Raw genomic sequence first — 12,634 nt, 5'->3', positions numbered from 1 at the left:
AAACTCAAATAAACAACATATTTTGCATTTTCGATATAATGACAATAATTTCTCAATAAGTAACGAACTTTTAGATTTTTCTGATGAGCGGAGGTCTTACTGTCGATTTTGATTATATTGCGAACAATATACAATCATATATCGATCAAGAAAACTTTTTTGATATTCTTGAAAAAGAAGATATCCCAAAAGTGTTAGAGAAAACAAATCTAAACTCAAGCGCCTTCAAAACTCTTCTTTCCCAAGGTAAAGCAAAGTACAACGCAGCCAAGATGTATGGCTTTGTCCGAAAGTGCAGTATTTCAGTAAATTCATTCGAAGATGTTATTAACGTTCTCAAAAGTTACAAAAGGAATCTTAAACTTAAATCGTCTGGTAACTTGATCAATTACTTAGAGAAATACAAGGCAGATTATAATACAAACTCTCAAGAAGTTTCAAATTTACACACCGAAATTCAAAACCTCAAAGCACAGATTGTGAGTTTAGAAAACGAAACTAATAAATACAAAGAAGAAATTAATACATATAAAGAACAAAATAATACATTTAAAGATGAAATTTCAAACTTGAAAAAAGACAATGATCAACTTAAAAAAGAAATCTCAACACTTAACAACAAAAATGACCAATTACAACGATCAATCGATGATTTCGCAAAAATTATTCAATTAATATCTTCTGATTTTGATAGAGTTTACGATTTCCTTAAATGTATTTCTAATAAATGAGATAGACTGAAAATGACTCTCTCATGTGCAGCTGGTTTAAGTGAAAAAAGAGATTCAGATGGAGATACTCCACTTCTTGAGGCATGTTATAGAGGAGATTTTCAATTAACAAAATCTCTTATTGAAGGAGGTTGTGATAAAAATGCAGTTAACAAAATGGGAAGCAATTGTTTACTTTTAGCTTCATATCATGGACATCTTGAAATTGTAAAATATTTAATTGGACTTGGATTTGACAAGAATTATCGAAAAAAAACTGATGGAGCTGATGCAATATACGCTGCATCGCAAGAAGGTCATCTTGAAATAGTTAAATATCTTATATCAATTGGAGCTAATCCAAATTCAAAAAGAGATGCTGGATTTACTCCATTAACTATTGCATCAGAAAATGGTCATCTTGAAGTAGTTAAATATCTAATTTCAGTTGGAGCTAACCCAGATGTAAAATATAGTAATGGATGGTCTCCAATAATTATGGCATCAACAATGGATCATCTTGAAGTAGTTAAATACCTCATTCATTGTGGGTGCAATAAAAATGATAAAACAGATAATAATGATTCGGCACTTCATTGGGCATCACAAAGAGGAAATTTTGATGTCGTTGAATATTTAGTTTCAATTCGGGCCAATCTTAATGATAAAAACAATGGCGGGAAAACTCCACTTGATTTAGCAAAAGCAAAACAAAACGTAAATGGGAACTACAGAAAGATTGTGAATCTTCTTATTAAGGCAGGAGCACGTTAAACTAAATAGCTACGTACTTATTAGCCATAGATCAATATCTTGATGTTATCTTCTGAAGAAGTACGTGTATTAATTTGCCCCGTCATATTCTTAATATATCTAAAAATTATTTTATTATGCATTTATGTCATTATTTTCTAAATATAAATTTTCCATGATGTTAAAACTCCATATGGTCATTCAATGTGGGTGCAGTATATACAAATACCTCTTTGCAATCCTATATATGTTTATATATACTGAAAGATTGCATCTTAATAAGAAAAGATGTTATTTTAAAATAAAGGATAGAAAATATAATCTGTTTATATTCAATTAGCAAAAATACATAAATTACTTTTCTAATGATATCAGGAAAATATATATTTACCTTATAGATTTCAAATATCAAGCAAAAAATGATGTATATTTTCATTTTCTAAATCTCCGAATATCAACAGCAATAGATATATTGATTTAAAATATTAGTGTTCAATTATACAATGTTTGTAAGAAAACATATTCATATTAACTAATTTTATTCATGAAATTAAGATTAAGAACTACAAATTGTATTATTTTCTGCTGTATTTGCTTGTATTCATTCTTCCCTGGTTCATACGAGCACAAACTGGGAAGTGATGACGAGCTGCCTCTTCGCTCATCTTTCTTCCGCATGTTGGGCATTGAACAAGATCTGGAGGCTCTTCGATAGGTGGAAGCTCTGGTGGTGGGCCAACAGCTTTACCTTCTTCAAGGTCTTTCTGGTATTTCATGTATTTACGAGCTGCTCTGATAGAAGCAACCATCTTTTCATGGTCTTGTACGAATTTAGGCTTTTCTCCTGGTGGATTTGCTGTCTGTGGGCGACTTGCTTCTGATGTCTTTTTGACGGGCATTGATTGAGTCATTGTCTGGTTCATGTTTGCTCTAGGCTTCTCCTGATGTGGTGACTGGAATTGAACTGGCTGTGGGGGAGGTAATCTTGATGGAGGTGCTTCTTGGGGAGAAGGACGTGGATTAAGACGCCCTGTCATCTTCTTAATGTGTCTAAGTATTAAGAGACGTGGTCCGATGGCTTTAATACCGATTTCTTTAAGATGTTCTTCCGTTATAAATGCTAATGTTGGTCCAGAGATTTCAGCATCCTTGAAAAATTGAGCATTAGCATCTCCAAAGCCTGCATCTTTTATCATTTTAGCGACATCGTCGACACTCATGTTTTCTAAGTCTTTTCCAGACATCGCCAAAAAAAATTTTATATTTTTACAAAAAACGGTTGTTATAAAAAGTGTTTACAAAGTCTAAAATTTCGTTATTCACAATAGAAATTTTGCAAATTCCATGCTATGACAGCATCATTTCAAGTTAGCATAACTACAGCCCCTGAATTCTACCATCCAACTAGTTAAAATTTACAAATTCTAATTAGAATAAGGATTTATCAAGAAATGCGATCTATCTCAATCTGAAATTTGCATACACAAGTTAATGTATAGCTTGAAAACATGTTATATCTTAAATTATTCATATATTATTCTGTTATGAATTTATCAAGGCAAAATTATCAGAAACATTTAGTTAATTGCATAATAAAGTGATGATTTTTCAAAGGATTAGTTCTTCATATCATCAAACCAAGTAATAAGAAAATATAAGATTTTTCCAACCGTATTATGTTTTTATAGAAATAAAATATTTTGTGCTTAACTTAAAATAAAATTGTCTATTTGTAGTCTTATCTAAGAAAGAATACAAATAATTTTTTTTAAATAAACAAAAACAAACAAAAAATGATAAACAAGATTATACCCAATATAGATTACCGAGGAACTTACTATAGTCCTGTATTACAGTGCCAAATTCAGAATCTTGAACAATAAATTCTGAATAATTAAACTTCATTCCGATTTCAGTTTCTTTAGTACCTTCAAACACGCAATTCTGCAATGTAATTTTTGTGTTGATAGATTGTATTTCGATCGAATTTGGTTTCTTTTCGCAATAATTCTTCGCAAATATGCATTTTGTATATGTTGACTCTTGTAATAAATGGAAGCATGTTACAGCTGCTCGAGACGTGCAGTTATTCGATAGGAAACAACATCGAGTAATTGACCTTGTGTTTGGTTTACAAGAAAAATCAAAGAAAGCACCAGAAACTAGTGCAATATTCTTAACAAAGTATGTGCATCTAATATCACCACCACATCTGTCTAGTCTTAAAGCAGCTCCCCAAAGCTCCGCGCGATTATTTGTAAAATTTACAACAGATATAGAAAAGTTAACAGGTTTCTCCTTACCATCAACCATTAAAGCTCCATAATACTTTGCATAATTAGTATTAAATTTAGAATCTTTTAGTTTAAATGATATTATTCCTAAAAAATGTCCAGCTCCGCCTACATCTGCAGAGTTACCTTCGAATGAGGCCCTAGAGATCTGTATTGAATGACTTTTTTCAATATGAATAGCTCCTCCCATTTTTCCCATGCAACCTGTGAAAGAGCATTGATCAATATCGAGATTTCTTTTATGCATAATTAATGTTTGCTTAAATCCAGCAAGTTTAATGTTTTCTGTTTGAAATGATGATCCTTCATCCAAATCATCTTCGAATTCTGACTGAGAAATATGTATAACAGGTTGTAATGTCTGCTTGAAATCTGATTTTAAGAGATTTAAAGATTCTTTTGCTTTTTCTGATCGATATATATTTGAAAATTGTTTAATAAATCTGGAATTGCATATTGTTAATATAGATTTCATTGAATTAGGTGATTTCGTAATGAATGGTGAATGATATAATGAATTAATTGAAAGTAAGGAAATTAATGTAACATTCCTCATAAAATATTATATAAATATGATTTAAAGTTTAAATAATTATAAACTATGAACCTAATGTAATTCAATTTATTAATGATTCAGTCTATTTCAAAGAAAAATTAAATGAAAATATATTTTATAAAAATATAATTCTTAATTATGTGTAAAATATCACAAAAATCATACTTGAGGATCACATAAACATATATTTTACTAACATAAAAAACTAATATTAAAATCCAAAATCTTCCGCAGCTGCATTATCGAACATATTAACCTTTTTAGATTTAAATGTATTGATAGTTGGTTGAGGAGACATGTACACTTGATTAGCCAATTCTTGTTTATCCAAAAGATGTAATTCTTCTTGTTTTTTCAGTTCAAATAAATCTATACGTTGTCTATCGAGTTCAGTAAGTATTTGTTTTTTCTCATTTTCATCATATTGTACTGATTCTAAATTCATTTTATCAATCTTTTGACTTTTTGCTCGTAATCTTTCTAATTCATGTATATGTTCCATTTCTTTTTTCATATCGACTGTTTTTGCTTCAGCTTGTTCTATAATACTCCCTTTTAATTTATTCTTTTCTTCCATAGCGATTGAAATATAATGATCGCGCCATGGTTCAAAGTGTCTTGTTGCTCCTTTTTCTACAATATAATCGCAATGTTCTGGATCAGTTTTAATTGTGATTTCTGCGTAGCATGCCTTACAATGAATATAAATTCTATAAACATTGATTTCTCCGAGATATGCATCGGTATAGCAAAGTTCTTTTCTTGCATTTGCTTTGGTTCCTGCATGCATATATTCACCACAGTTTGTACATTTAATAGCCATAGGAAGCATAAAGCGAATTGTATGTTGGCCATTTTGGGGCTTACAACGACGACCAGTTTGGCTCGGATCGAAATCTGGAGCGATATAATGGCAAGATGGTTTTCGCTCACCCATAAAAAGTGTCGAATTTTTTATATAAATTTTTCTAAATTGGAAGCCTTTTGGTTGAGATTATGTAATAGATTGAAGAGTGTTTATTTTATATTATGAATTAAATTCGGTTTTTGTTATTTAGTTTCCAATGAATCCAGAAGCGCGTCGCCATCAGCGTCTTAGAGGTGGCTGGGATGTTGGGCCTGATGAATTTAAATCTCTTGGATTTACAATTGGTCTGCCTCCTGGCATATATGTTCCACAAACAAAACAAATTTCGGATACAAGTCAAAGGTTTGAAGAATGTGATCAGCAATTTGCAGCTTACGATAGTAACTTTGCAGTCCAAGAAAGATCTGCTTTATTTGAAGCTGGTAAAATAGTTAGGTGTTTTGTTTCTTCGCTTCCTCCCAACATTACAGAAGCTCGCTTGAAGCAAGTAATTAATCAAACATTGTTCAAGAAAAACCTTACATCACAACCTGATGTTGTTTACAAAGTTTCAATAAATTCTCAGGGACAATTTGCTTTTGTTGACTTTGAGAAACCTAAAGATGCAGAAAAGTTTGTAGAACTTAAAGATTCATTCATTATTGATGGATTTACCTTAAAAATACGAAAATCAACAATGGCTACTACAACAGAAACGAGTCTTACGCTTCCGCATGAGCATGTTAACGGTCTCATTATACAGGATAAGTCATTTTTCGATACATCACTTGAATCGGAGAAAATTTGTCAAGAAATCAAAGAAATTGTTTCGAAATACGCAATAGTAGATAAAGTTCAGATGCCCAAATTCAATGACATACGTTTAGGTTATGTAATTGTTGATTTATTCAATCCTGATTACGTAGATTTTGTAATTTTGAAATTAAAGCTAAATCATAACTTACAAGCAAGGAGATGCTTTGTCCAATCAGGAGAATACCCCAGGGATATCAGCGAGATTAAAAGTAAGATCATGCATACAAATCTTAACAAAGGAATGCAAAAAGAAAAACTTTATTCAGTTTATCCTAAAAAAGATTTAACAATTGCTGATATATTTAATCTTGATGTAGATATAGCAACAATTGATGCGATTGTACCTTATTCATCTTCAAGATTTCTCAAAATTTACAATGTTTTGAAGAGAGACACTCCGAGTGAAGAAGTAAACACTGTTATAGGAGATATGAAAGAAGAATGCGAGAAATACGGAAAAGTTTTGAATGCATATGCAGAAACTACTTTTCCGAAATTTTCTAGCATCATTCCAACGCCAATTGTAATTGAGTACGAAAAAACAGAAGATGCTGTAAAAGCTCAAAAAATTATTGCTGGTCTTCAATACTGTGGAAGAGCGTTGATAACATGTTTGGAAGATCCTCGCATGTGAAAAATATTCTATCATTTGTTTTCGTGAAAGAATGTTACAAATAATAATTATTTTTAAATTTTTATATTTTGTTTGTATTTCAATAAATAGAGTCTTTACTTTTTGTATTCGTTTACGTTTTTTGGTATTTAAGCTTAGAATTAAACTTTATCTGATCTAAAAAAAATTAAATCACATGTTCTTAAGAATACATTTAATATTTGCATATATCTGATCAATATATATTTTTCCATCCTCATGGCCACTGTCTTTATTCTTCAAATGTCAAGGATTTTGTAAATTTCTTTTAAAAACATATAATAACGGGATTGTCCAGTCTGTTCACAATAATTACCTAATTTTTGCTACAAGACACCTTATTTAGATTCCATTGTAGTATTTAATCTGAACAGGAAATTGCAAGCGAATTAGAAGTTGTCATATATCCAATTCAAGCAACTATCATATGTCGCAATCTAAAGGATGTCTTATAAATAGAAAAATTTTATAGAAAAGAGCAAATTTCTTCCGAATTCGCACTTTAATCATTAAAGATTGCTAATTTAATTGGCTCATTTCATTCACCATAGTTTCATATTGTTATTTACAATGTCTTTGGTTTGGTACCAAAAAAAATTTTTCATCAACATTTTTTGACAAAATTTATAATGTCTAAAACCCAATTTTCAGAACTCCTTGAACAGGCAGAACGTCGTCGTGCCGGTAAGGGAAATAAGTCAGGCAAGAAGAAATCAAATATTGCATTAATGCCCCAAGTTACAGTCAACATTCCAGAAAAGGAAATCGATTTTAATAAAGAATGCGGATGCTACGGTACTGAACATCCAGCAATTAATAACTGTATGAACTGTGGGCGTGTTATTTGTCGTGCAGAAGGAGAAAGACCTTGTCCATACTGTGGAACACCAGTTTTCTCAGATGAAACTCTCGAAAATCCAGATAAAATGGAATACCTAGCGGCCCAATTCCAGGCACTTGCAACAAAAACTGGATGGGTCCCAATTTGCGATCGAGATCTCAAAAAGTCTGTTGCTGCACCTCATACAGAGACAAAGATATACGATTTAGAAACAGATTGGTTCTCTAATGAAATCGCTAAAATTTACGGTCTTGAAGAAGAAGAAGAAGAGGAGGAAGAAGAGGTCAATCAGGGCCCTGTCTTCAGTGATTATGAGGAAGATGCTGAATAAATTGTTATTTATGTCTTTAATTTCAACTTTAATTTTTACAAAATTATTTATCGAAACTAATTTCGGACAACAATATAGAATTATTGATTGATTTGCTTGATGCTGCAAAAATCCCAATAGGGTAACCAGAGAGCGCAGAAAATGCAAAAATTTATCCATCATAATTCATTTATAAGAGATATTTATTGTTTTTTGATAGACATTTACCTTATATAAGTAGATTTAAAAACAAATGGCGGTTTAATATTTTTAAAATTTTTGAATGAATCCAAATTATAATTACATCAATAGAAAATATGATATACTTAAAATGCAAATGCAGCTTTTCCAACAACATAATAACTATGGTTGTGTTTCTAGCGATGTTGATCATTTAGAAACAGAAATTTCAAACCAATCTCAGGCAATTAGCGAAGAAAAGAAAAAACAAGATGAAGAAGCTGCGAAATTGCAAGAACTAAAAAACAAATTAAATGAATTAATTAGCGAAATTGAATCTATTGACAATGAAAATAGTCAAATTACACTTGAAGCTCAAAATAATCAAAAGAAATGCGATGAAACTAAAAGAGAAGCTAAAGAAACCGAGATAGCCTGTAATTTAATTCATAAAAACAACAAACAATTAGATGGAAGAATTAATTCGTTAAAAGAAGGAAAACACGAACTCAAAAGTAAATTGTTAGAACTAACTGGAACTATTACTGATAAACAAAATGAAAAAACACGACTTGTAGAAGAAATTAATGAAATCTCACAATCTAATAAAAATCTTTTACTTCAAGTTAGTAAAACAGAAAGAAATCTTCAAGATAAATCAGTTCATTTAGAAGGGAAAAGGGATACATTAAAAAAGAGTAAATCTCGATCAAGTTTTTTAGCTTCTGACATTGAAAAGCTAAGATCCGATATCAAAGACAGTGAAAACTCTGTTGTTAATGAAACAGACAGCATAAGAGAACTTCAAAACACAAAGCAAAGATTAATTGAACAAATTCAAAGGCAAAAGGAAGAAAATGATAAAACATTTGCAGAGATTAATGAGTGTAGAAAGAAGATTGACGATCGAAATTCTGCAATCAAAAGATTGGATATTCAAATCAAAGGATTTTCAGACACTCTCAATCAAGAGAGAGAACAATCAGCTGAAATATCAGCGGAACTGACGAAAGCTGCTACTGAACTTGCAGAAAAGAATGTAAAGTTTACTGAATTAGGAAATCAACTGAAACTACTTGAGACTGAGAAGGAAAATAAATCAAATGAATTTGAAAAGATAAGAAAAGAAAGAACTACACTTAACGAGAGAAAAATCAGGCTTCTAACTTCACCTCCAAGTCCTCAAAGATCTGATGATCAAAATAGAGATCCTAATCGTTCAATTGATGAATCAGATGCTCCAACACATGATGGAGACCTCAAAGAAATTTCAAAATAATATTATTTGTAAAACTTTATTTCTATTATATGTTATAGTGTTGTTTATAGTTTTTACTAACTATTTTTTCCTGTCACCAACTGCAGTTTCCAATCACTCTAAGTTTTTGAATATCATAAATCTATTTTCCTATACCTTAACACGGCGAATAGCAATGATGAATTGAATGCTGTAATGTAGAAACAGGATGCGTTAACCATAATCCAAAAAAAAATATTGCCTAAATTTAGTCAGATGGAAAAGGATACTAATCAATGTAATAAACATTGTTTTATCTTAAGGATATACTAATACTTTGCTAACTCTAGCATCTTAGTAAATCCAAAGCATAAACAAGAGAGGAAGCAATTAATGCCACTTTTTTGAACTTAAGGTTAAAACTTCTCCTTCGTTTTTGAGATTTTAATTTAAAAATATAGTTGCTATGTAATGTAATTAGCAATAATAAAAATTATTTTCACCGTATTAAATCATAATCCAGAACGATAAAAAAAGTTCTTCAATGATATCATCAGCTTTACCTGGATTTTTCAACAAATCTATACAGGAAAGACAAGAAATCATTAAGAACATGTTCAACCTCACAGACGAGGAAATTGCAACAATTCAAACAAGCGATCACTCGTTGACTTTGGTCAAAGCCGATACAATGATTGAAAATTGCGTAGCTATGCACAGTACTCCAATTGGTGTTGCAACTAATTTCATCGTTGATGGAAAAGAAATCCTTGTACCTATGGCAAATGAAGAACCTAGCGTAATTGCAGGAGCATCTTTAGCGGCCAAGCTTGCAAGAGGCGGCGGAGGTTTCAAAACCAATTCCGGACGCAACATATGCAAAGGGCAAGTCATTGTTATCCCTCCTTCTACTGAAGAAGATCCAATTTCAAAGGTAATGGAAATCAAAGACCAAATTATATCAATATCGAACTCAACGATGCCATCGATGGTTGAAAGAACTGGTGGTACTCAAGATGCTACAGCAAGAATCGTAAATACCGCAACAAATAGAATATTAGTTGTTGAACTCCATATTGATGTAGGAGACGCAATGGGAGCCAACTGTGTTAATCATGCATGCGAAGTTGTCGAGCAATACATCTCAGAACATCTTCATTATATTCCTTTGATGGGAATTCTTACAAATCTTGCCAGCGAAAGAATTATACATGCCGAAGCCCATTGGCCTATCAAATCTCTATCTACAAAAGATTTTGATGGCATGAGCGTTGCCAGACGTATAATTATGGCAGCAGATGTCGCTGCATCAGATTTGGCCAGAGGAGCAACTCATCGCAAAGGAATAATGAACGGTATAACAGCAGTAGTACTTGCTACAGGTAACGATACACGTGCTGTTGAAGCAGCAGTCCATTCTTACGCATCTTCATCAGAAAATCCAGCTCTCACCAAATATTACATCGAAAATGACTGTCTCGTTGGCGAGATCGATGTTCCATTACCTGTTGGTGTCGTTGGTGGCTCAATGAGAAGAGATCCAGCAAATCCTATAATTAAAAAGATGCTTAGAGTTGAATCTGCCAATGATCTTGCATGTGTTATTGCTTCTGTTGGCCTTGCCTCCAATTTCGCAGCTATAAGAGCACTAGTTACCACTGGAATTAATTCTGGCCACATGAAACTTCACTCCAGAAACATCGCTCATGAGGCTGGAGCTGTAGGTGACGAAATAAACCAGGTTGCTGCAGAACTAAACAACGGAATGCCTGTAACTGTAACAAGAGCAAAGGAAATCCTCGCAAAGATAAGAGCTCAGCAAAAGAAAGAGTGAATTATTGCTTTTTAGAATATATTTGTGTTTTATTGTTAAATTGAACAATATATATATTCTCGTTTTTAATAAGAAACTAAAGGCTATGAGGCACTGATTATATATTAGTGCCTCACAGCCTTTAGTTTCTAATAGATAGCTGGGAAACTTTCTCCAAATGATAAGTTATTCAGAGAAAGTTTCCCAGCTATCAAGAGGGAACTGTTCCTTATGAGGTATATAGTTATAATGTATACCTCATAAGGAACAATTCCCTCCTTAAAATCGTAGATATTTTTTACTTATGACTCATGCTTTCAAAATCACAATCCTCTGAAAAGTTATTTTTTATTAAGAATTTAGAATTTTGATAAATACCTTTTTTCAATTTGATATAATACTTATATATTTTCAAAAAGACATTTTGAAAAGATATCTCAAAAGTTCTCTGAAAACCTATTTTTGATTAATTTTGAGAAATATCCGTATTAAATTAATCAATAAATTCATTCAACACTACTTTAATTTTTAAAATCAAAAAATTATATGTGCTTCTTAAAATGTCTCACAAAAATATTATTATAAAATTATATACAATATTAAAAATTCCAAAACATTTTTTACTTTACATAATCGTATTTCCTCGACGATTAATTTCCCCTCAATTCCTATCGTTGACCGAACATAGCATGCAACAATATTACTATTTTTGTATATTTTGAGAGAAAATCCCTAAAAAGTGAGAAAATCTGAGACGGTTTGAGAAAATATATAAACTATTGAAAATTTGAATTAAACTTCTCATTTGGAAAAAAGAAATTTGGAAAGAAGAAAATTCAAAAATCGAGATTTAGACTCAGTATCAAATGGAGAACAAAATGTTTCTTCATATGAAGGAAAAAATTTTCTTGAGAAGAAATAGAGTTTTTAAAATTTTATTGGATGTAATGAAATAAACAAATATTAAAATTATTTTTTGATAACAAGAAAGTCTCATCACACTTTTCAATGCTCGATTTTTAAAAACTGTTCAAAAATGGAGCTTATATTGAAATAGTGTAGAGACTAAAAATTACCACAGACTATTTCAGAGGATTGAGTGGCAACTCAATCCTCTGAAAAGTCTGAGGTAATTTGCAAAATTCCCAACAAAAAATATTTGAGACAAAGAAAAAAAGAAAATTGAAAAATATTACTCTCCTTTACATTTCATGAGATTTTCAATTTATTTTCATAAAATTGACAATTTTATACGTTTAGATGAAAATAAGTGATTTTGTTTGAAATAAAAATTATTGTTTGTTTACAGCTATCAAATAGATTTTTGCTATTTTGATTAAAATTTGTTAATCAAATTAATAATTTTTTTCTAAATATCTTAAACATCTGTATCACTCACTGATACGATGAATTAAACGATAAAAATAATACAAACTCAACTCAGTTTCCTGTCTTTCAACCAAAAAATATTATGCAATTTAAATTAAATAGTTTATTCAAAGATAAAACAAAGATAAAGTAATTATAATTATCATATACTTTATGAATAACTCTCTAATTGGATAAGATTTTCGTACAAATATTTTTATTAATATCGATAAGAATATGTTTACCTACTATCACCA

At 31.0% G+C, this 12,634-nt stretch overlaps 9 protein-coding genes across 9 annotated transcripts, besides 1 other annotated feature; 6 read left to right on the top strand and 3 right to left on the bottom strand.

Moving 5' to 3' along the window:
• Nucleotides 1-83: 83 nt before the first annotated feature.
• TVAGG3_0882220 (EP4 subtype prostaglandin E2 receptor binding) lies at nt 84-731 on the top strand (the record flags this gene model as incomplete). Its single annotated transcript, XM_001321816.1, has 1 exon — nt 84-731. The coding sequence occupies one exon, from the start codon at nt 84-86 to the stop codon at nt 729-731; it is 648 nt and encodes a 215-aa protein (XP_001321851.1).
• Nucleotides 732-743: 12 nt separating this feature from the next.
• Nucleotides 744-1,484, top strand: TVAGG3_0882210 (protein ubiquitination; the record flags this gene model as incomplete). The annotated part of the gene is made up of 1 exon (XM_001321815.1): nt 744-1,484. The coding sequence occupies one exon, from the start codon at nt 744-746 to the stop codon at nt 1,482-1,484; it is 741 nt and encodes a 246-aa protein (XP_001321850.1).
• A 288-nt stretch (nt 1,485-1,772) lies between these two features.
• TVAGG3_0882200 (C2H2 zinc finger protein, CGI-62-related family) lies at nt 1,773-2,836 on the bottom strand (the record flags this gene model as incomplete). The annotated part of the gene is made up of 1 exon (XM_001321814.1): nt 2,039-2,707. The coding sequence occupies one exon, from the start codon at nt 2,705-2,707 to the stop codon at nt 2,039-2,041; it is 669 nt and encodes a 222-aa protein (XP_001321849.1).
• A 310-nt stretch (nt 2,837-3,146) lies between these two features.
• TVAGG3_0882190 (pectin lyase-like family) lies at nt 3,147-4,313 on the bottom strand (the record flags this gene model as incomplete). Its single annotated transcript, XM_001321813.1, has 1 exon — nt 3,270-4,313. The coding sequence occupies one exon, from the start codon at nt 4,311-4,313 to the stop codon at nt 3,270-3,272; it is 1,044 nt and encodes a 347-aa protein (XP_001321848.1).
• A 151-nt stretch (nt 4,314-4,464) lies between these two features.
• Nucleotides 4,465-5,250, bottom strand: TVAGG3_0882180 (mRNA splicing, via spliceosome; the record flags this gene model as incomplete). The annotated part of the gene is made up of 1 exon (XM_001321812.1): nt 4,525-5,250. One exon carries the CDS (start codon nt 5,248-5,250, stop codon nt 4,525-4,527), a length of 726 nt encoding a protein of 241 aa, XP_001321847.1.
• A 121-nt stretch (nt 5,251-5,371) lies between these two features.
• On the top strand, nt 5,372-6,692 carry TVAGG3_0882170 (RNA-binding protein family; the record flags this gene model as incomplete). The annotated part of the gene is made up of 1 exon (XM_001321811.1): nt 5,378-6,610. The coding sequence occupies one exon, from the start codon at nt 5,378-5,380 to the stop codon at nt 6,608-6,610; it is 1,233 nt and encodes a 410-aa protein (XP_001321846.1).
• Nucleotides 6,693-7,257: 565 nt separating this feature from the next.
• TVAGG3_0882160 (transcription coactivator protein) lies at nt 7,258-7,800 on the top strand (the record flags this gene model as incomplete). The annotated part of the gene is made up of 1 exon (XM_001321810.1): nt 7,258-7,800. The coding sequence occupies one exon, from the start codon at nt 7,258-7,260 to the stop codon at nt 7,798-7,800; it is 543 nt and encodes a 180-aa protein (XP_001321845.1).
• Nucleotides 7,801-8,062: 262 nt separating this feature from the next.
• On the top strand, nt 8,063-9,238 carry TVAGG3_0882150 (uncharacterized protein; the record flags this gene model as incomplete). Its single annotated transcript, XM_001321809.1, has 1 exon — nt 8,063-9,238. The coding sequence occupies one exon, from the start codon at nt 8,063-8,065 to the stop codon at nt 9,236-9,238; it is 1,176 nt and encodes a 391-aa protein (XP_001321844.1).
• A 219-nt stretch (nt 9,239-9,457) lies between these two features.
• TVAGG3_0882140 (HMG-CoA reductase classII domain-containing protein) lies at nt 9,458-11,076 on the top strand (the record flags this gene model as incomplete). Its single annotated transcript, XM_001321808.2, has 1 exon — nt 9,741-11,030. The coding sequence occupies one exon, from the start codon at nt 9,741-9,743 to the stop codon at nt 11,028-11,030; it is 1,290 nt and encodes a 429-aa protein (XP_001321843.2).
• A 95-nt stretch (nt 11,077-11,171) lies between these two features.
• Nucleotides 11,172-11,284: a mobile genetic element.
• Between the last annotated feature and the right edge of the window lie 1,350 nt (nt 11,285-12,634).

This window comes from Trichomonas vaginalis, chromosome VI (genome assembly GCF_026262505.1).
Source record: "Trichomonas vaginalis G3 chromosome VI, whole genome shotgun sequence".
In the NCBI taxonomy this organism is placed as follows: Eukaryota; Parabasalia; order Trichomonadida; family Trichomonadidae; genus Trichomonas; species Trichomonas vaginalis.
The sequence above is the reverse complement of the archived record's forward strand: the minus strand, read 5'-3'. Positions and strand labels throughout refer to the sequence as shown.